This window comes from Choloepus didactylus, chromosome 16, assembly GCF_015220235.1.
Source record: "Choloepus didactylus isolate mChoDid1 chromosome 16, mChoDid1.pri, whole genome shotgun sequence".
In the NCBI taxonomy this organism is placed as follows: Eukaryota; Metazoa; Chordata; class Mammalia; order Pilosa; family Megalonychidae; genus Choloepus; species Choloepus didactylus.
In genome coordinates, this window is record NC_051322.1 from 26,527,736 (window position 1) to 26,551,925 (window position 24,190).

Sequence of the window (24,190 nt, forward strand, 5' to 3'; positions counted from 1 at the left end):
TTTACTCCAAAATAAAGGAAAAAATAAAAAGCACACTCAAAGCTTCCCATACCCCTTATGCCTCCATTATTTATAAATATATATATATTTATATATTTATATAGTTTTTATTTTATTACTCATCTGCCCATATACTGGGTAAAGGTAGTGTCAGTCACATGGTTTTCAGAATCGCAGGGGAGCACATGATAAAAGCTATATAGTTTTACAAACATCATAAAGAATCAAGTCTGCTCGATTACAGTTCCACACATTCAGGAATTTCCTTCTAGCTATTCTAATACACAAAAATTAAAAAGGAATATCTGCCCTCGGCCCGTCCTCCGCCGGCCAGCTGGCGCGGCCATGGAGTTCTACATCCCTTCCTTTCGCTACGAGGAGAGTGACCTGGAGCGGGGATACACGGTGTTTAAGATAGAAGTGCTAATGAACGGAAGAAAACATTTTGTTGAAAAAAGGTACAGCGAGTTTCATGCCTTGCACAAAAAGCTTAAGAAATCTATAAAAACTCCAGAAATTCCTTCTAAACATGTTAGAAACTGGGTCCCAAAAGTCCTGGAACAACGACGACAAGGTTTGGAAACATATTTACAGGCTGTCATTTTAGAAAATGAAGAACTTCCCAAACTGTTTCTTGATTTCCTAAACGTGCGACACTTGCCCTCTCTGCCAAAGACAGAAAGTTGTGGATCTTTTGATGAGACAGAATCTGAAGAATCAAGCAGACTGTCCCACCAGCTGGTGCTCCTGTTCCTCAGGGATCCATACGTCTTGCCTGCAGCCAGCGATTTTCCAAATGTGGTTATTGAAGGAGTCCTCCATGGGATATTTTACTCTCAACTGCAGCCCAGGTAGAAATCCTACATGGCTGAAAGAAGCTGAAGCAAGTTTCGAGGTTGTAGTCAAGGAAATCGATACCTACCAAATTAATCTAAACTCTATGACATAACAGCTCTAGCTAGTGGTAAAATGCCCAATCCGAGCTTAATTCAGGGCAGGGATATTTCCATTAGAATGGTGCTTTTAAAAATAGAAATGGAACCAGGGCAATGGTCAGGTTAAGCCCAAGTGTTTAAGAAGTAGAATGTAGCTGCCAACTTAGAAACCCAGGAAAAGGAGGCTCCAAAGTTCCCTGGGAGCACTGCGTGTAACAAAACGAAGTTACTCTCTGCTTCAGTAGCACCATTTGCTAATTGAAAATCATATCCTGAATCCTACTAAGACTGATCAACTGTGGTAGCTTTTTTGTTCACGTTTTATCACACACTAATCTTTTCACAGGGAACTTTTCTCTGTTACTGATAGATACATTCTGAAGTGCTGGCACCAGGAAAGTATCACGGAAACACACTGTGCTAAATGTGAGGAAGTGACTGAACTGGAATTTAATTGTACTGACAATATCATGGCTTTTAAAAAAAAAAAAAAATCATGGCATTTTTATTTACATTACAGTGGAGTTGCATCATGCCCAGGGGTTATTTCTAATGTGAGTACATAAGATAAAATGGGGCATTATTAAGATTTCCCTTGTAAACCCTTTAAAAGATGCCATATTGGAAATCTGTGCGTATACCACAAACATTTTTTCCGTGTTGTTGGAAGAAAGAAATGACTTTCCTTGGTTGAACACCAGATGAAGTTGTTGGCGTTTGTTTAGGGCCCATTTTATATAAAAAGTGCATTCCTGTAAACACTAGACTCACACTCAACCCTGCCAGATGCTTGCACACCTGGCTGTGACCTGAGGGACTGCCAGAGGGACAGCAACCATCCTGGGTTACTCCAGGCACACCTTCCTGGAATGGGTGGTAGTACAGCAGCGTTTAAAGGTCCTCTCCTTATTGTTTTCTTTTCACTGACCTCATATATTGAATTAGTGTAAGTTAAATGTGTTTGTGGTATTGGTCCATTGTACATCAAACATTCATTCATATTTTGAATGGGAAAGAATAAAAACATATATGCTACTTGTATGTGTGTGCTGAATTTGGGCATTTCATTGAAAACTAATTAATAGCTAGCCCATTTATGGTTATTAGTTTTAATAAGCTTCTGTGTGGAGAACAATGTTTAGAATCAAAACTAATAACTAAGTCATGGTTTTTGATTAGGATCTAAATATACAGGTTTAAAGCTGCAAGCTTTTAAAGATATGTTTTGTGATAGATTATGTTACTACATGTTGGAAACAAGCAAGAACTAAGTAATCAAATGTCATCAACCAAAAATAACTGAATAATCATATATCAGAGATATTTTTTAATGTTTTTATGTAGTTAGTTATTTTGAGTTAAATAAAAACAAAGAATTGAAAAGTATTTGAATTCATCTTATGCTGCTAGGATTTTATTTGAAATATGAATTGTGTCTCTTCCTTTACATACACATACACACACCAAAAAAATATCTCATATATTTACATAAACATTTATTTCTAATCTGACAGTATAAATGTTAAATTACCTCACTTATTATTAAACCAATAGGTACTTGTTAAATTGTTTATTATTTACCAATATATCAAGAATTTAAAAAAATAAAGACCAAACATATATAATGGAAAAAAAAAAAAAAAAAAAAAAAAAGGAATATCTATATAATGCATAAGAATAACCTCCAGAATGACCTCTTGACTCTATTTGAGATCTCTCAGCCACTGAAGCTTTATTTTGTTTCATTTCTTCTTCCCATTTTGGTCGAGAAGGCTTCTTCAATCCCATGATGCCACGGCCAGGCTCATCCCTGGGAGTCATGATCTATGTTGCCAGGGAGATTTACACCCCTGGGAGTCATGTCCCATGTAGAGAGGAGGGTAGTGAGTTTATATGCAGAGTTGGCTGAGAGAGAGAGGCCACATCTGAGCAACAAAAGAGGTTCTCTGGGGGTGACTCTTAGGCATAATTATTAGGAGACTTGGCTTCTCCATTGCAGGAATAAGTTTCATAAAGTCAAGCTCCAAGATCGAAGGCTTAACTTATTAAATTGGGAGTCCATAATGCTTGTGATAATATCGGAATTGCCCGGGTGGGGAAGTTTAATGTTTCCATATTTCCCCCCAGGTGCTCAGCAAGACTTTGTGTACATTTTTAAATTTTCTAGGCTCCATGTAATTATGTTGTTTAAATAAACTAACCATATAGGTTACATTAGATAATGTACTACAGAGAATATAAATTTTGTAGCAAATAACAGTTAAAACTCAGGAATAGATATGACTGCTGTAAAAGCTTACAATCTAGGAACCTTTACAATAAGCCTTATTGAACATTCTGTACTCCTGCATCATCAATTGCCCAATCTCTGTCCACGTTCTATCCCCTGGTACCTATGCTTTCGAATTCAATTCTCAGCATTTGCTCATTATGGTAAGTTTATGTTAGTGATGTCTTATAATATTTGTCTTTTCATTTCTAGCTTATTTCACTCAACATAATGTCCTCAAGATTCATTTGCCTAGTTGCATGCCCACAACTTCATTCCTTCTTGTAGCCACTCAATATTCTTTTGTATGCATATTCTGCAGTTCACCCATCCATTCACTCATCGATGTACCCTTAGGCCACTTCCATCCATTGCAAATCATGAATAATGGGACCATAAACACCAGTGTGCAAATGCTACTCATGTCCCTGTTTCCAATTCTTCCAAGTATATACCAAATAATGGGGTTGCAGGATCACATGGCAACCCTATACTTAGCCTCCTGTGGCAACCCTATACTTAACCTTCTGTGGAACCAACACATTGCACTCCAGAGGGGGCAATGCCTACTTGCCTACCAAAGCCTGTGTTTTTTTTTTTTATTAATATTTTCATGGTATAACATTTTCCATTCTTTTACTCTGAAACTGCCTGTATCATTATATTTGAAGTGAGTGTTTTGTAGACTGCGTATAGTTGGATTAGTGTTTTTTTTAAATCCACTGTGCCAATATCTATCTTTTATTGGTATATTTAGTCCATTTATATTTTATGGACTTATTGGTGTATCAGAGCTTAACTGTCATTTATTTTTTGTTTTCTGTTCTCTGTGTTTTGTTTCTTTTATTTTTCCTGCATTTCTGTGGTTTACTTGAACATTTTTAAAATTTCCATTATGATTTATCTGTGGTATGTTTTCTGTATCTCTTTGTATAGCTTTTTTTGTGATTGCCCTTGTTATTACATTATTACATACATAATTTCTCAAATCACTGGTGTCAACATTTTACCAGTTCAAATGAAGTTTAGAAATCTTACCTCTCATTACATCTCTTTACCCTTCACACTTTTTAAATATAATTATCTTAAATTTCCTTTATATTTGTTTGGAACCATACCAGAGAATTGTAACATTTTCAACCACAAAACATAATTTAGGAAACCCCAGAGGAGAAAGAAAATTGTATTTACTCTTTTCCATTGTTCTTTCTTACTTCCTGATGTTCCAAGATTCCTTCTCTTATCATTTACTTTCTTTTTAGAGCACTTCATTGAACTACTACTTTATATTAGGTCCGATGGCAACAATTATTCTTCAGCAGAGAATGTCTTGATTTCCCCTTCATTCCTGAAGGCTATGTTCACTGGATATAGAATTCTGGGTTGACAGTTTTTATTGTGCCTCTTCCTTCTGGCCTTCATAATTTCTGATGAAAAATCTACTGTAGTTCAAATTATTTCGCCCCTATTTGTAAGGTTTCATTTCTCCGTGGTTGCTTTCAAGATTGTTTTTCTTTGTCTTTAATTTTCAGAAGTTTAACCATGATGCATCTTGGTTCACATTTCTTTGGATTTATCCTATTTGGGATTTGCTTAGCTTGTTGAATCTATAGCTTTCTGTCCTGTGCAAATTTGGGTAATTTTAGCCATTATTTATTTGAATACTCTTTCAGCCCTGCATTTTTTCTCCTCTCTTTTTGGGGCTCTGATGACACAAATGTTAGATCTTTTGTTATAGTCCTACAGTTCTACAGTCAATTTTTCTCTCATTCAATTTAGGTAGTTCCTATTGTTCTGTTTTTAAGCTCACTGATCCGTTCTTCTGTCCCCTTCTTTCTGCTGATGAGTCATTCACTGAGCTTTTTATTTCAGTTACTGTGCTTTTCATTTCAGATATTTCCATTTGGTTCTTTTTTAAATATATATATTCTACTTATGCTGAGGCTTTGTTTTTTCATTTGTTTCAAACATGTTTCTAATTGCTCATTATAGCATTTTAATGATGGCTGCTTGAAAATTTTTATCCTATAATTCTAACATCAGTGTGATGTTGATGTTGGCATGTATTAATTATCTTTTTCTTTCAAGGTTAGGTTTTCCTGGTTCCTGTTATGATAAGTGATTTTTAAATCAAACCTGGACACTTTGGGTATTACGTTTTGAGACTCTGGATCTTATTTAAACCTTTTGTTTTACCTGGTTTCTTTAAAGGCCATTGAGTAAAACTGGCAGGTGGAGGTAAATGTCCAGGTTTCCCATTTGACCTCTTGACACCAGAGTTGGGGGGACAGGTTCTTTGTTACTTCTAGGCAGGGATGGACATTCTGGCTTCCCACAAGGTTTCTGCTGATACCATCCTGGCTGAGAGGGGTAGGAGTACCTCATTTCTGCTGCCTCCATGGTCTCCACTCATCCCACCAGGATGGTGGCCTCATTACCACTGGGTAGTGGTGAAGTCCTAACTTTCCACTAAGTCTTTTCTGACACTACACCAGCAGAGAGGGAGAACGGTGCCTTGTTATTGTCTGGCAGGGATGAACGTCCCAGCTCCTTACTTGGTGAGGGCTGGGTTGGGTTGGGACACCTCAGTGTAGCCTAACAAGTGTGGAAGTCTAGGTTCCCACTCAAGTTTTGCTGGAGTGGGTGGGAGTGAGGCCACAGTTTTTTTGTTTGTTTGTTTTGTTTTTTTGTTTTGGTAGTATTTGGCTGTAGTAGAGTACTCATTGCCTAAAAGTTTTGTCTTGCTAAGCTGTCCTTTTTCTGGTCCTCTGGCTAGAGAGGGCAAGCTTTTGCTGCTGTTTTCTTTGGCCTGTGCCTGTTAGCATTTCCAGTTTGCTGGCTTCTTCAGCTATAAGGCTGGGATGTATGAGACAAAGAAACTCGGGCACACTCACCACCTTGTCATTCCTTGAGTCCTAGGGTCTGTAGTCATTCTGTCTTCTTCTCCATCTTTCAGCATCTTCTTCTCATGTTGGTTTTATATCTAATGTTCAGGGTTTTTTTTAGTTGTACTTAGGAAGAGAAATAGGGTAACATATCTCTACTGCATCTTCCCAGAATTTAAAGTAGTATATTGATTTTTTTTGTATACTGATTTTGTATATTGCAGCCTTGTTAAATTCACTTAGTTTTGGTTGCTTTTTTTGTGGATTCCTTTACTTTTATGCACAGATAGTCATATCATTTTTGCATAAAGACAGTTTTAGTCTTCCTTTCTGATATGTATGTCTTTATATGTCTTTTTTATTGTATTTTTTAGGGCCTCCATTAACATGCGGATATCCTTGCCTTGTTCCAGTTGTTTGGGGGAAAGCATTTAGACATCATCCTTGAGCTTTGTGTTAGATGTAGGTTTTTCAAATAAATCTTTCATCAGGTTGAGGAAGTTTCCTTTTATTCATAGTTTTCTCATAGTTTTTTGTCATGGATGTACCTTGAATCTTTGCAAAGGTTTTGTTTCTGTGTCCCTTGAGATGATCATTTGTTCTTTCCTGCCTTATTTGTCTGTTAATATTTTTAATTATATTGATTGACTTTTGAATGTTAAATCAACTTGTCATTCCTAAGATAAATCTAACTTGGTCTTGATGTTTAACTTATTATCACTTATATTATCACTTATCTCTCCTGATACTCATGTATATATGTATGTATGTATGTATGTATGTATGTGTATTTTGCTGGATACATTCTGCTAAGATTTTGTTAAGGAGTTTTTATATCTAAGTTCAAGAGGGATATCTAAGTGTAGTTTCTTTAAACATCTACCCTGTGATTTGTTTTTTGGCCTATGTTAATTTAGAGGTGTGCTGTTTAATTTCCCAATAGCTAGGAAATTTTTCTAGATATGTTTCTAATTTTGATATCTAACAATTCTATAGGGGTCACAGAAAATATTTTGTATAATTTCAATCATTTTATGTTTATGAATGTATTTAGCATGTTCATTGCTCTCAATCCTTGATGAAGGTCTGAGGCTCTGTTTTTTTGTCCCCTTCAGCCTGTAAAAGAAATTAAGCCATTAAGAACTTCTATTAAGAATTTGTTTTAGATGGACCTGCAAGTAGCACATTATCTTAGATATTATTTCTTTGAAAATATCTTATTTTGTCTCCATCTGGATTGAAATTTTCTCTCAATAAGAAATTCTAGAATGGCAATTAGTTTTCTTTCAGAACCTTGCTGATATTCCCTGCTATTCTCTAGCATCTATTGCTACTGTTAAAAATTCAGCCTTTTCTCTAATTTTTGCTCTTTGAAAGTAATCTTTTATTTTCAGGCTGCCTTAATATTTTATCTTTGTCTTTGATTTTTCTGTAGTTCACTGTGTAGGCCTGGAGTTGTTGGGCTTCTTGATTAATGCAGTTTTTTGGTTTTGGGAAATTCTCAGCCATTATTTCTTCAAATATTTCTCCCTTCTTGCCTCTCCTTCTGATACTCAAATTAATCTTGTGTTAAATCTTCTCATTACATTCACCATGTCTTTATCTTCTGTTATGATTGTACCTTTTAAAAAAATGTATTTCTGTTTTTCATTATAGATGGTCTCCTATGTCTAATTTTAAAGTTCCCAAGTTTTCTTTCTGCTGTGTCCAATCTGATGCTAAACCCGGTGTATTTTAATTTTGGCTGTTGATACTTTCTGTTCTGTGAATTCAAACTGATTCTTTTACAACTCTGTAATGTTACTTACATAGTTCCCAATTTCTTGTTACATTCTTAAGATTGGCCTTTATACTCATGAGTACAATAAACATCTGTTTCAATCTGATGATTCCAGTGTCTGGATTCCCAGTAGACTGTTTTCTTTCATCTCTTATTTCTATTGATTCTAGCTTATGTTGTTTTGTCCACAGGAGGGCAATTCTTTGATTGTTACCTAGAAATATATTTGAGAAGTTGCTAATATAAAAGACCTCCAGTGATGTTTGCTTTCCTACAGAGGAGTTTTCATTGCTTCTGTGAGTGAGCTGAGGGTGCCAACAGCTCATAAAGGAGGCCTGGGTTACTGTGAGTCACCTAGAAGATCCTTTGAATCTTATGAATCCATATTTCCTCATCAGAGTGGAGTCTTTTGGGAGTTCCCACACAAGGGATTTTGTGGTAGAATTTCTGCCTTGGTAGAAATTGAAGTTGGAGCCTTTCCTTCATCCCCAGGGTCAGTCAACCTAGGTTTTGCTTCTCAGCTGCCTTCCAAGTCCTCAAGGTACAAGCAAGAACCTCTCAAGTTGGGAGAGTGAGGGCAGCAATACACAAGAGAGTGTAAGGACTTTGGCGTTGTCTCCTTCACCACCCACCATTTGACAAATATCCACTCCATGCTCAGCTTCCTTTTCTGGAGGGCAGATGTCCTGGGCCAGGTGTGATGCAGGCTTCCTCTTTGAGCTCTCTTCCTCTCCTGTCCTAGAATAGTTATTTCATCATTATCTGTTAGATGTTTGGTGCCTTTCAGTACAGCTTTTTGAATTTTACCTGGTCTTTATAAAACTTTTTTTCTTTAGGAGGAAGATTGGTCCTAATCACCTAGTCAGCCATTACTAGAAGCTATTACAGACTCACTTCTCTCTCTCTCTCTCTCTTTTTTTTTTTTAACAAATGACAACCTACTTACATTATAAGAAAGCTGCTGAAAGAGCAAGAGCAGTTCTGATTTTTTTTTTTTTTCTTTCCAAATGTCTTTTAAGGATATGGAATCTTACAATCAATAGATAATTAAAAGAAGAAAGGACTCCAGGCCTTATCTAATTTAACCTCTCCATTTTAAAGATGAGAAAACCATCTTTATGAAGGAAAAGATGAAAAAACAAACTTTAGGAAGGAATTTTGATTTTATGTGTTTATCAATTCTCTTTATTAAAAAGTAGTGCAGGTAAAGTTGCTTTAGGTTTTCATTTGTTGGCTCTATTTGTGGGTCTTAACCAAAGGCTGTACAAGCTGGCAGCCAGAAGGAAAATAACTTGTAATCAAAACATTTTGACTCTGCTCACATAATTAAAAAATATTGAAGTTGTGGACCAAGCCCCAAATGGAACATTTCTACTTCCAGCACAAAATACAAAATATAAGCCCCATCCCATAAAAGACTGATTTTTTGTGTGTGTGATTATGTAGACACAATCTTAAAAAGAGAAGAAAAATATTTCCTTGCTGGTTTCCTTTTCTGATGAGTGTGGGAGTCAACCTCCTAATATGTTTAGGGACATAGAATCTTAAAAGCAGGAGGACCTTATTCTTGTCTATTTTAGATGGGGCCCAAGTCCCTTTCAGTCCAAGCCTCTCATATTTCAGATGAGGACAGTTAGATCCTGAAAGAGGCCACAAAGTGTGTAGCAAAACGGACTAAAATGTTTACAGTGGAGTTAGGTTGAGCTGGCTTTGAATCATCTACTTTTTATAATAAATTTTTTTAAACTTCTGGAATTTACATTATATTCACCAAGTAACCCTGGAACTTTTTAGAATGTTCTTAGTACAGAAAGCAATAGCAACAACGACATGCTAGTATTGATCTATTTTTTACCTTTACTTTCCAAAACAACGCTAACAATTATTAAACAACATGATAGTATTGATCATATCCTCAGACTATAAAGAAGTAGAAAATATTCTGTTACTATCTGGTATAGTTGCTCATAAACTAGAAAACTCTCTGGATAAAAATAACTACAAAGTCCTGATGACACTGTATGTGTACAAATGTGTGATGTTTACATGTGTAATTAAAACAGCCCCCCCCCCATGAGGGGAAGCTTAGTATTTGCATCATTCTCAGGATATGAGTGATAAATTGACCAAATAACATCGAACTGGTAAAGCCACCTGTATATTTATAGAACTGTAATATTAAGGAGAATTGCTAAGCAGTGTCAAAGCAACAGGGTCCATTATACCACAATGTAACTTGGTGGCACGTTACTCTAAGGGGAGACCATGGGCACTTGGCAGAGCTTTTGGACTTCACACAGCCCCTAGGAAGCCACCCTTTGGCCTGAGACATCCGAGTGTACACCTAGTCCTGGAAGGGTTGACTGCGTAAACTACCTAATTAATTCACAGTGACTCTTACCACATACAAGTCCTTTTAAAGGGCAGATAGAAACATTTTCTGGAATAAATATAAAGATACAAAGTCTGGACGAAATGACCCATGATATATTTCAGTGTTATTCCCACCCCAAAATTCAAACCCTAAGGGAAGGATCATAAATAGTTTAATGTGAAATTATTCAGCTTCTTTAGGTCAGAGTTAGGTAATTGGCACAGGCTTTCTAGTAATGGTGTGTTAGAATGAAGAAGTCAGAGGCTATTTCCCAGGGTATTTTCTTTACAGTAAAAGGAAATAGAATAGAAAAGATATTATGGGTCTATAATAATGTACACTTTTCTTATGGGAAACAGAAATATGCTGTGCTTCCCAATCCTCTTTTATATGTCAACACATATAGAAATTTAAAATTATTTTAATTGGGCACCTGGTTGCTTGTGGCCAGAGGTGATTGGCCTGGCTCTTTGCTAGCTACCCCATGGGCTAAGGGGTTAGTATCACAGGGATTGCAGCAACCCCTTCCCAGCCCACCAGGGTGGCTCTGGTATAGTTCATTGAAAAGATCTAATCAGAGTTAACACTTGTTAATATTTGTTATTTACCAGGAACTCTTTTAGGAGCTTTATGTATCTTAACTCATTTAATTTTCACAAAATCTATATACAAATTCTATTACTGTTGTTGCTATTTTATAAAATGTTAACTGAAACATAAAGAGACTAAGGTTCTTCTTGCCCAAATTGCTGATAAGTGGTAGAGCTGGGATTTGAACTCAAGCAACCTGGTTCTAGGGTTTGTGTTCTTCATCACCATTCTAGAATAAGGACTAGATGAGGTTAAAAACAGACCTCATTGAATCTGCAGTTTTGGCCTCCCTGGTCACAAAGATACCTATACTTATGGAGCCCAGTAGTACTTGGATATTTGTTTATTTGCAGTAGACTGCACATTGCATCTGACAGCACAATTCAGAGGGAGTGTCAGGGCTCTGAGGAGAAGGGTGCTCCAGAGAGAAGTATCCAACAAGGTGGTGGTGACAGATAAAGTAAGGGTTGGGCAGAAAAGTGAAGGATCCACAAATCCCAGGAAAACTTTACTATAACATTTATTGCCACTGAAATAGGTTTAGAAGTTTAGGACATAGCCTCCAGAAAATGGTAACTTTCTACCAGACTAAATTGTGTGTGTGTGTGGGTATGTGTGGGTGTCTATGGGTGTCTGTGGATGTGTGTGTGGTAGTTGCTACATTTGAATCTGTTCAGAGGAGCATTGCGTCTTTAGTCCCACTGTGCCTGGCTTAGATCAGTAAGAGCTGAGATTAGAAGTAATAAAACAGCAACAAAAACCAGATCCAGCCTCATATTGCTTTTCTGGAGAAGTAGAACTGTTCATTAAAATAATAAATACGTGCTACTATTCATTATCTATATTTGCTAATTGTCATAAATGGCTCCAAAAGCTATTATCTTTGGAGCAGAATTAAAGGAATACAATAGCTAGTCTCTTCTTTTTTAATTTTATTTAATTTTATTTTGAAATAAATTCAAAGTTATAGGAACAGTTGCAAAAACAATACTAACCCCATACAAAGAATTCCATCATACCCTGACCCCCCCGATAGCTCAATCCACCAACCTTAACATGCTGTCACATCGCTATTTCTTTCCCTCCCTCCCTCCCTCCCTATCTATCATCCATCATCTATTGCTCTGTCTTCTGAACATATGAGAGCTAGCTGCACACAACCTTGAACATACACTATAATTCACGTATATGCTTCCCATGAACAAGAACATTCTTTTATGCAATCCCATTAAGCGCAGCTAAGAAGTACAACAGGTTCAACAATGATACAAAGCTTACATTCTGTATTTCCTTTACCTTATGTCTCAACTGTGTCCCTTGGAGCCACCTGTCCTCTGTCCTCTAATTCCATCCAAGTTCATCCTTGTCATTCAATCATCTATTTAGGCTGTCTTTTTTTTTTTTTTTAGTTGTGGGAACCTATATACAGCCTAAATCTTCCCATTCCACCCCCTCCTTAGCCTTCCATTAGTGGGATTAATCGCCTTTAGAATGTTGTAATGCTCTTTCCCACCATCCATTACTAGAAATTTCCCTTTACCTCAGACAGCAACTCCACCCTCATTTCTTAACTCCCCATTGCTCCTTCCCCCATTTCTCTTAACCCGAACTCTACAGTTCATCTCCATGGTTACATTCTCTGATAGTTTCTTTGTGTTTGCTGTGGGAGTTAAAATTAACCTCTTAAATCCGCATCAATCTTGTTTTTCTTTGATACCACCTCCACTTCAATAGGACACATGAACTATGTTCCTATACTCCTCCACTCCCCTACCTTTATATAGTCTAAAATTACTTATTTTACATTGAGTTCAAAACCACTGATTTGTCATTGGGGTTTGTGTAATTTATATCATGTAGGAAGTAAATAGTGGAGTTACCGTTCAAAAATTATTGACTTCTATTTGTATTCCACTGTGGCCGGAGAACTGCCCTGAGTATATTCAATTTTTTTTTTTTTTTTTAAATTTCTTGAGGCTTGTTTTATGTCCCAGCTTATGGTCCCTTCTGGAGAAAGATCTGTGATTGCTAGAGAAAAATGAGTGTCCTGGTGCTTTGGGATGTAAGGTACTATATATTTCTGTTAAAATTCTCTATATCTCTTTCTTCTTTCTGTTGTTTCTCTGTCAGTAGGGTTCCCTTTAGAATCTGAAGTAGGGCAGGTCTTTTATTGGCAAAGTCTCTCAGGATTTGTTTGTGAAAAATTTAAGCTCTCTCTCAAATTTGAAGGAGAGTTTTGCTGGATAAAGTATTCTTGGTTCGAAATTTTTCTCTCTCAGAGTTTTAAATATGTCATGCCACTGCCTTCTCATCTCCATGGTGGCCACTGAGTAGTCACAACTTAGTCTTATGTTGTTTCCTTTGTATGTGGTGAATTGCTTTTCTCTTGCTGCTTTCAGAACTTGCTCCTTCTCTTCAGTATTTGAGAGTCTGATCAGAATATGTCTTGGAGTGGGTTTATTTGGATTTATTCTATTTGGAGTTCGCTGGGCATTTATGCTTTGTGTATTTATATTGTGTAGAAGGTTGGGGAATTTTTCCCCAACAATTTCTTTGAATACTCTTTCTAGACTTTTACCCTTGTCTTCCCCTTCTGGGACACCAGTGAGTCTTAAATTTGGACGTTTTATTTTATCTGTCGTTTCCCTGAGATCCATTTCGATTTTTTTTATTTTTTCTCCATTCTTTCTTTTGTCCTTTCATTCTCTGTTCTGTGGACTTCTAGGACACTGAGATGTTGTTCAGCTTCCTCTAGTCTTGTATTGTGAATATCCAGAGTCTTTTTAATTTGGCCAACTGTTTCTTTGATTTCCATAAGATCTTCTATTTTTTTATTTAGCCTTGCAGTGTCTTCTTTATGCTCTTCTAGGGTCTTCTTTATGTAGCTTGTATCCTGGGCCATGGTCTTCTTGATGTCCTTTAAATCCTTTGCCATGCTTTCGTTCCTTGATTGTGTTTCTTTAATTAATTCTGCGAGGAACTTTGTTTCTTCAGATAACTTGATTTGTGTGTTTGGAGTTGGATTCTCCATATCATCTGGTTTTATCATATGCATTGAGATTTTCTGTTGTTTTTGGCCTGTTGGCATTTGCTCTGCTTGACAGGATTCTTTTAATTTGTAAAAAAAAAAAAACCTATCTAATTTTTCAGAAACACTGTTTGGTGACATACGCTTTCTCTAACTAACCAGCAGATGGTGTCTGTGAGTCACCTACACCTCTCAAGTCAGTTCTCCACTTGTCCCCACCGTGAGTGGGGAAATGATTCTTGTGGGGTCCAGCCAGAGAACTCAGCCTGGGTGTGTTGCTGGAGCTGTCCGCCCTGAATGCAGGGCGCTTGTACGGGTGGTCAGGGAGGAAGGACAGCTTCAATATTCAAATCCCCCCAGTTCCCGGAGATTCAAGGCCGCCGCAAGAGACCAAGCCTTCATTTCATTTCAGCCCCAGCCCCTGCCCCTCTCTCTCGATGTCTCATAAAACCAGCAGACTTGGCGTAGTGTCTCTGGGATCTCCTAGCAGGTCCCCCTGCCCAGCCACGCTCCTCCAGGATCACTGCTGAGAAAATGCCGTGCTATGTCATCAGCGCGCGCCGTCCCTCAAGGGAAGCCCCGGGCCTCCAGGCCGAGCCGGCTCGCTTTTAGCCTTATACAAAAATGGCCAAACGGGGCGTCTCCACACCCTCCTCCTCACACAGTTCCTCCTTCCCAGCTCCGGGACAACTGGTGGGGCTCTGGGCTGTGGGCACGGCCCCAGGCAGGAGTTTATCCAGCCCTCTTGGGAGTGAGCTGCTAGCCGCGTGGATTCTTTCGGCTTCTGGCTCTCCGCTCCATTCCCCCAGCCCCAGGGATGTCTGCAGTGGGCTTTCTTCCAGGCCAGTCACCGAGAGGCCGGCCCAGCCCCCTCTTGCTGTGTTTTACTGCATGTTTCCCACAATCGCACCTGCAGCCGCTCCTGGGTTTTCCCCTTTTTTCTTTTTTTTTTTTTTTCCCAGATGCCAAACCCTGGCTTCCCCGGATCACCGTGCAGCTGTGGGACTTCCAGCCGGCTTACTCACTCGTTTCAGAATGCAGACTCTCAGTTTCACCAAGTATACAGCCCCTGGGAACTAGGAGATCTCATCCAGCTGGCACATTGCTGTAACCGGTATTCTGGGTCACTCTCTGGTCCTTATCTAGTGTTTTCCATGGAGGTGTTCCTTAGACCTGTCTCACCTAGCCGCCATCTTGGTTTCTCTCGCTAGTCTTTTCTTTAATATTTACAACGGGGATGGCAAATAACTTAGTACTAACTGCTGGGATGGAAGTGGTGGTCAGAGGACTGCTAAGGTGTGGTGTTTTAGAGCTCTGTACCCCAGAAAAACATGTTTTTAAACCTAATCCATTCCTGTGGGTGTGAACCCATTGTAAGTAGGAACTTTTGATGAGGTTACTTCAGTTAAGGTGTGACCCACCTCAATCAGGATTGATCTTAATCCTATATTACTGGGATCCTTTATAAGCGGAATGAAATTCAAACAGAGAGAAAGCTCTACAGAGGGAGCAGCTGGAAGTTGAACATCAATGGAACCAAGAAGAGAAGGGAGAGACCAGGAGACACTGCCATGTGCTTTGCCATGTGACAAGCTAAGGACCAAGGACCACCAGCAGCCAGCCCGAAAATGCCTGTCTTTAGGACAAAAACATCTCCTTGATGACTCCTTGATTAGGACTTTCTCTTAGTCTCAAAATGATAAGCAAATAGATTCCCATTGTTCAAGCTGAACCATTGCATAGTATTGGCTTGATAGCCCAGGGATCTAAAACATAAGTCTATGTCCAGTTTTATCAGATAAAAAACACAGGAATTGAAGTAATCTATTATAGAATAAAGGAATGGTAGCAATAATACTTCTTATAGTGAATGCAATCTCTATGCAAACATTTTCTTCTTGTTGGAGTCCTCTTGTAAACCTGTATACTCCTCACAGCCTCTGCTTCAGCTCTAGGCTGGAGAATATCTTGTTAGTACAAGTTCCTTTGCTCTGAATTTAGGATATCAACTGAAAGATTTCTTTCTTTTATTTTCCATATTGGAGAGAAGACATTTGTCTCTTACTGCAATTTCAGTTATTTTTCTAAAAAAACCTAACTCCCCACTGCCCAACTTGACTTCTAAGTAGCTCCTGTTATTGTTGCCTAATCCTTTCTTTTTAGGTCAGAAGAAAAATTAAGGGAAAATCCACTCTAAGTATATTCCTTACAGACCCTCTTCTAGTATCAAACCCCATTATTATGTTTTCTAATCAGGGCTCTATCAGTCAGCATTCACTTGGTTATGCTGCAGCAACAAACAAGCCCCAAATCTAGGTGGCTTACAAACACAGAGGTTTATTTTTGGCTTGCTTTCTGTGTGGTGCCTTAGTTTACCAAGGCTGCTATGTCAGGTACCACAAACTGTTGGATTAAACAACATGAATTTATTATCTCACAGGTTTGGAGGCTAGAAGTTCAACATCAAGTTTTTGGTGGGGCTTGCTTTCTCCTTGAGTCTGCAGTGTTTCGGCAATCCTCATTCATTTGCGATCTCTCACTCTGGGCCTTCTCCTCGGATTTCCACTGACTCTGGCTTCTACTTCTGCTCAGTTGTCTGTGTCTCTATCTAGATTTCTTCTCCTTATAAGATCTCCAGTCAGATAGTATAAGGCTCACCCTGATTCAATTTGGCCTCATCTAAATAGGATCTTTGAAGATTGTATTCACAAATAAGCCCACACCTTAACTTATATTAACTAATAATAATGTTTTCAAAGGTCTTATTTACAAATGGGTTCTTACCCATAGGACCAGGGGTTAGGACTTGAACCTGTCTTTGGGGAGCCATGGTTCAGTCCCCAGCAGTGGGTCAGCTCGGGCTCTGCTTCACATGGCTTCTAACTGGGGGACTCAGGCTAAAGGAGCAACTCCTGTTCCAGAGAGAGTGGGGGAATCATTTTAGATCATACAGACCTACCATGCTGCTTGACTATATGGTTACTCCCCAGCTTCTCTCCTCTTTGTGCTCATCATTTGTATGAAAAACATTTACAACATAATAAAACAATTTACTAATTACTTACTTCTGAATTTTAGTAGGCTTTCTCAAACCTAGATTCATGAGTAGCCTTTGCCCCTTTCCTGTTTCTAAACCATACGTGTGTGTGTGTGTGTGTGTGTGTGTGAATGGAGAGAGAGAGAGAGTTTATGGAAGGAGAATATGTGTGTATGTAGAGAATTTTTATTACTGTTATCCTGTGATTTCCCTCACTAGTCCTTCCTGATAACAGCCCAGAGGAGGAGGAAACAGGAAATGCTTCTGTGCCTTTGGTAAAGTAAAGAATGAATGTATTGGACAGCATGAGACAGTTTACCTGTTTCTGTGTTTAACTTTGGATTCAGTATTGCCTTTTCCATAACTGTACCCTCTTCAGTAACTCAGATATGCTTTACAGAAGCATTTAATCAATATAAGCATATTAGATGAAATCCATTTCCAGCCATCTTCCCAACTATTGGCTTTGCATTAAAAACTTAATTTTTTAAAAAGGATTTTGTTTTTGTTCAGCTATGGATATTTAGAACACAGTTTCAGTTGTTGGTACTTTACACAAACCACCTGAGCCTCACAATCCCCTCAGGCTGAAAGCAGAGGGATTCCAAGTTATGATAAACCTTCTGTGTCCCTTTGTTGCAGATGATATAATAGAAGAATATTGGCTAGGAGTTTGCAAGTCATCTATGAAATTTATAAGCACACAGATACTTTCTCAAAGAATCTTACTTAGCATATTTGCAGAGTCCTAGCAGGGCTACATACTTCTGCCCTTCTGTCTTTACCTTTCCTTTAATATCTTTCAAAAAGTGATACTAAATTCCATCTTAATCTAATTAATATCCTGGCTGAAGGTACGTGTTTAGTTGTTCTCAGGAGGACTTTCTTTGGAAAGCAACAACTTTTTAATGTTTTGAAGGGTTAAAAAAACACTTTGAGGTATAAAACTTTTGGTTATGTCAATTAGAAATTTAATGTTTCTTTATATATATATAGCATATATATTTTGCATTTATAAATGTTGATATGTATGTGTGTATGTAGACAAATAACTCATATTTTAAGTTTCTCCACTCTTGCTCTTGTACCCCAAATAGATCCATAGAATCTAATTCAGAGGTGATCTGTTCAAATTCATTCCTTTCAATCTAGACCATTACAAGGGGTAATTGCTAAGTTCTGAATAATAGATTTTTTTGTTAAGAAGCAATAGTGTTTACTCCATTCTCTTTATCCAAAGTTCATTTCTGTCAGTCTATTTTGAAGTCAGTACATTAGCATTAATAATTAATTATGAGACTTTCTTTTGTAAATCATAATGTGTGTGTGTGTGTGCATTCCTCTTGCAAAACAGAGCATCTGGCCTGAGGGAGAGCTGGTATTGGCAGGAATGTGTAACTACCAACACTGCCCCCTAGGGCTCATCTGAATGACTTGGTTAGTTAGCCAGCGAACTCATGTTGATCCTGTCACGCAAAACCTGGCCCTTGAAACAGGCCTTCAGCTGCCTTCTCCCATTTGAAGGGACCTGAGACACCAGGTGGGAACACTTGGAACCTTGCCTTCAAGTCTTAAGTCCTCGTCCTTTAACCTTGCAGGAAGTCCTGTCTTTATCCTGGTACGTTGATCCTAACTGTTCACAATGAGGAGCAGAGGCACCACAGTGTCCTCAAATACCTTGTAAACAATCACAAGCAACACAATGGTGTTTCATAGAGCTCAGAGTTGAGAACTTTAGTTCTTTTTTTAAAAAATTAATTTATTTTAAATGCAATTTTATTGAATATATTCACATGCCATACAGTCATCTGAAGTATACAGTTGTTCACAGTATTGTCATATAATTGTTCATTCATCATTACAATCAATTTTTAAACATTTTCATTAAGTTCTACGCTGCAGTCTCAGTATGTTCACCCATTCCAGACTGGTGTATGATGTGTGTCCAGCCACGGATGTCCCCAAACAGTTGTTCCAGACTGTTTACTAGTTGTTCCTGGCTATTTACTAGTTGCTCTAGAGGACTAACTAAATTCCACACCTCTCTACACCGCTGTGTTTGCCATGTGAGTACTTTAGTTCTTTAACAACTGGAAACCTGTATTAAGAATTTAAAGTGAACTGGAGCATTTGATTACTTAAACATCCTTTTTCTTCTCTTCTCTCCCAATAATGGAGAGAGGAAAAATAATCCCATCAACATGCAGCAAAATCTTAAGTGTAATGTAACTGAAGGCCATGAATAGTGATGGAATAAAAAGTGAAAGAATTTATTCTACTCACAGTCTCTCTCTTTCCTCTTTCTGTTGTTCACCTGTGTCTCTGCCTCTTTCTTTCATCTGTATCTTTAGCATGCATAAATTATTTTCTCTAACCATTTCCCACCCACTTTGTCCTTTGGCTCATAGCTACATGTTAATTCAGGCTTCAACTTAGATATCACTTCTGACAAGCCTTCCGGACCACCCAACTAGGACTGGGATGGGTGCTCCTCCTACAGGTTCCCATAACACCTCCTTGCTCCTTTATTTGGCACCTGCCATGCTGTGTTGTGATTTCTGGTTTATTTATGTGTGTCCCTTCCTGAGACCATTCACTCTTTCAGACCAAGGACAGTGACTTGTTAGTGTTTTAACCCACAAATCCTGCAGAGTATGCAGCATATAGTCAGTGATCAATACAGATTTGATGAATGAATGAATGAACAATTTGTTTTCTATTAGGCCCAACCTAATTTCTTTTACCCTATCATCAATATAGCAATGCAGATGGCACAGCTTACTTCAGGAATGCAAGCCAACTGATTTATAATTTTGATTTTAGTCAAGTAGTTTTTGAGATGATTGAAAATGTTATCTGTTATTTTTGCTTATTGACATTCATGTGTGTTACATCCATGAAAACCTGAAAGAAACTGTACTAATATTTGGAATGACTATTCCTGTCTGTTCTCGAAACCATATGCCTGGATATCGCAGTTCCTGTCTCTTCCATCTGTTCAGCAGGCAAGGCAGAACAAAATCATTTCTCAGGAAAGCGCGAACTGAACTCAAATCAGATGGACGGGAATGTCATGTTCATGGACAAACACCCTGACCAATGTTGATCACAGAATTGTAGCAGCTGTGAAAATCACCTCCCACCCCTGCCCCCACACTGCATTTACACCCACAATCCAGCCTGTTTTTCAAAGACTATATTCTTGTTCACTATTTAAGAAAAAGTGCTTGATTCATTTAAGTGTCACTAATTGTTTCTTAAAAGAAGAAAAGCATGATGAAACTAAACATTGTTCTCTTTTTAATTAAATGGTGGGCAGACACCTTTCACAGTTGTTATCCTTGAGATGTGATTCTGGAAATATTTGGCCACGTGTGTGAACAGAGATAGTGACCAGGAATGGTGTGATTTAAGAGGTTCCAGTGAATCCCCTGGTTTCCAAGATCTTAGAGTTTGAAGGAGTTATGAAAAGTATTTGGTGAGAATAAAAGAATGGGTGTTTGCTTATTTACCTAAACTGAGTTTTGCTTATTAGAACAGCAAGGCATTCCTGCAGTGAAACACTGAAGATGATATTATGTCTGTTTTGATTGATTTGGGGTGGGACACCAGGCTGGCTACTAGTTTCTGGTTTCCTGAGGCCTGGGTGCTTAGAAGGGATGGAGGGTGGGGTCTGCCACTGTAAGGGCAGATGTGGCCACCAGGAAGGGGAGGAGACTGGGGGTGAAAGAGCCTCCCATCCATAGCACTATGCCATGGGTTTTGATAGGGCAACCCATGTGCTTGAAATGATACATTACACCCCAGTAGGATGAAGTTCTAGTCTCTTGGCAGCTAACACAAAGATCTTCGTAAGCACATCTTTTATTTTAAAGCATTTCTGGACATTGTTATTAAAAAGGGAAAAAGAAACCATAAAGAAAAATCGGACCTGCTGCCCTGTACTCTATATAGGCTTGAAGCAGAAATAGTGATTTGAATTTGCTCTTTCTGATTAGATTTGATTTTTGTACATATGCATTCCAGTCCTCATAAGAGTTGCCTTTTTTGAAGCATGTAAGCTGGAAATAGAAATAGATATATCTCACAGCCTCATTCTCTGCAGTTCCAAAAGCGTGACCACAGAGAATAGATGTGCCGACATTCTGAAGTACACAAATTCTATCCTGTCAACATCCTAACCTCTCCCAAGGCCTCCTGCCAAGAAAATGCATCTGAGCAGGCAGGGTGGACCTGCATGCCAGCTAAATGCTGTCACTGGTCCAGTTTAATCAGACATCTTACTACTAATTTACATTTGGAGATTTTTTTATTTAGCTCATTAAAGAAATTGGAATAAAAACATGTTTTGGAAATTCTTCCATTCTGTGTTTCTGCATAACCATTTGAAGTAAAATGTAGCTTTGCAAGGAAGGATTAAAAGTTTTGATTATTCAGAAGTGTATGTGTTTAAATGGATTATTTTAGTTATCCTCATTTTTTGTCATTTTTATTTTCCTGAGCCAGGGCTTTTGGTTTGTTTGGTGTGTGTGTGTGTGTGTGTGTGTGTGTGTGTGTGTGTGTGTGTGTGTGTGTGTGTATAGGGTGTGTTGGGTTTGCTATTTCTCTGTGTGTTCAAGTGACTGTATCAAAATGTGAGGTGGTGGGTACCTGCCCCTCAAATCAAGGCCAGGAAAATGGGCTTTCCAGGAGACTCCATGGAGGTCATTTGTATCCTGTTGGCCTTGGTAGAAGCGGTGAGTAGACTGATGTCTGATCCACACCTGAGATTCCAAAAGAGCTAGAAACTGGTTGGCTGCCACAACAAGAGAGCGAGGAGAGCTTGCTGTACAGGGGATGAGTGTGGCCGTAGGTGTGAGAGCCATCTTAGCTCCCGTCCAGGGGTCTTTCTGGAGGCGTGTACAGACCGCAGCAGAACCGAGTCAGAAAGACTTTGGAAAGAGAAGAGACCAACTGGAATACAGATGCTGCCACTGACATCAAAGGAATGCTGAGAAGAGCACCCAGCAACGGGGCATGAGGCATGCCATGGAGCAGCCATGTAAAGGCTCTGCTACATAGGGGCAACAGATTGGCAAACAAAAATATAGCGTGCCCAGTTAAATTTGAATTTCAGATAAGCAATGAGTGATCTTTAGTTCTACTAGTATTATTTGTTGTTTTTCTGAAATAATATTTAAATGGGCCTGCTGTATTTGATCTGACAGCTTAACCTATCAGAGAAAGTCACATTTCAGCATCAGCCATGCTCAGAGAGAACAATGCCAGCTCAAGGCAACACTTTTCAAGTAAGAGATTTACAGCCATCTTTCTTTCTTTTTTCAACTGGAGGGGCCAGAAACTGAGTTAGGAAGAAAAGTGAGGTAAAAGCACAAGGAAAAAGAGAGAAGATGGTAATCATGGCTCTCCATTCAAGGGAGAATGTTTGAGTTTGGAAGGGGAGTCACTATGGATAGTTATGATTATTTCTCTGTGCTGATCTATTAATTACAGACTTGAGGAACTTTTATTTCTGAAGAAAAAAAGTTTTTTGAACTTTCACGCAGGATGAGGGGAAGATGGAGACTCCATGCAACACGTCTAAGGGACCATGGGAAAGAATAGAAGTCATTTGTGATTATGACCCCATGAGTCCTTCATGCTCAGGATGATGGGTGCATTGTTATTATTGTCTTAATTGTTGATGCCCATGGAATACGATAATAAACTATTTCTGCAGTTTTAGAGTTTCTGAGGACTGGGGATCCAAAGCTGAGAACAATGGGTGACAAATTTCCCCATGTTCTGAAAAGATGAGCAACAGGTAAGAGGTGGCTTCAACCCTTCACCCAACTCCAAGACATAGAGGAGAAAACCAAGGATTTGCTGAGAGAGAAAGTGAGAATTTCTTTGGGTACAATTGTGAGGCTGCCACGTTTCCTGTTCTGCTGTCTCACATGGAGCCTGAAGACTTCAAAAGAACCACTCACAGAATGCAAATTCCCCTGTAGGCTGAAGTAGACCCCACAGAAGGGCATCCAGAAGTGACCTGCCTCAGATGTTGGCCTGCCTGTGGGAGGCAACCCAAGCAGAAAGAGACCATGCAGGCTGCACCACTGGACATGTGGGAGAGGACTCCAGGGGACTTGCTGGAGAGGAGATCATTTGGTCCAGGGTGATGGGCTGTGGGAGAATCCCCAATGGGAGGGACCTCTATGTGTCCCACAGAGGGCATCTAGACAAGATTTTGCTGCCTCTCTTCTGCTCCAACTCTAGAAGTGTGTGGCAGGTTGTGGCAGTTTTCAAGCAAGAGTCAACATGCCTTGACACACCTCAGTGCAGGAGGTGGGGTCTTTACTCCCTTCCTTGAATCTGGACTCTGCAGCTGCTTAACACAAGTATGATAGAAGTGATGCTGGGCCAGTTCTTGAGCCTGGGCCTTAGGAAAGTGGCAATTTCTGCTTCCTTTTTGTTGTGTACTTGTTTTTGGAACCCAGCCACTGTGCTGTGGGGAAGTCAGGCAGCTACACAGAGGGCTCGTGAAGGGGTTCAGGCTATAGCCCAGCCAGGGCCCCAGTGGACATGTCGTAGGATCAACCTCTAGATGTGCAAGTGAGAGAGTCTTCAGAAAATTCCAGTCCCAAGCTTTCAGTCACCCCAGAGTTTGAGTTGTCCCAGCTGATGCTGCCTGGAGAGGAAATAGCAGATTCTTAAAAAAAAAAAAAATAATGATTGTTGTTGTTTAGAGCCTCTAAATTTGCTACTCAGCAAGAGATAACCAGAATAAGGAGCCAGTAACTGCAGCTAGTGACATTGATCAGGGAAAGAAAGAACTTGCTCTTTCCCTGCTGCAGGTTCCCAAGGCCTGAGCTTTGTGGAAGGGGAGACCCTAAGGATGTGAGATAACATTTTGACAGATCAGACTGCAGTTCTTAATACCTGAATTTGAGACTGCCCAATATCCTGAAAAAGACAAAGCTAAGAAATTGGCTTGAGAGACTCTGCAGTGGCTGGGAAGGGAGGTCTGTTGCAGCTCATCTGAAGGATAATGGTGAAGACAATGATTCAAGTTGTTTTTCTCTTGTCCGTCCCTGAGTCCCTCCTGCTCAGTGAAGTGGTCATCAGTTTACTTCATATGACCCAGCTAGATGTCTCTCAAATGACTCTGCAATTTGGTTTTTTTTTTTTTTTTTTTTTTTTTTTTGAGCTCTTTCTGTTCAAGTGTATAGCTAAGACTTAATTATATTTTCTAGATTTAAAACACAAATGACTAAAATGCACACATACATAAATACCCAAATACCCACAAAAG

The 24,190-nt window shown here is 39.0% G+C and overlaps 1 protein-coding gene across 1 annotated transcript; it reads left to right on the plus strand.

The window, feature by feature from the left end:
- Positions 1 to 345: 345 nt before the first annotated feature.
- Positions 346 to 1,466, plus strand: LOC119511774 (sorting nexin-24-like). The gene has a single exon (XM_037806308.1). The coding sequence runs from the start codon at positions 346 to 348 to the stop codon at positions 853 to 855; it is 510 nt and encodes a 169-aa protein (XP_037662236.1). The 3' UTR covers positions 856 to 1,466.
- The last annotated feature ends 22,724 nt before the right edge of the window (positions 1,467 to 24,190 follow it).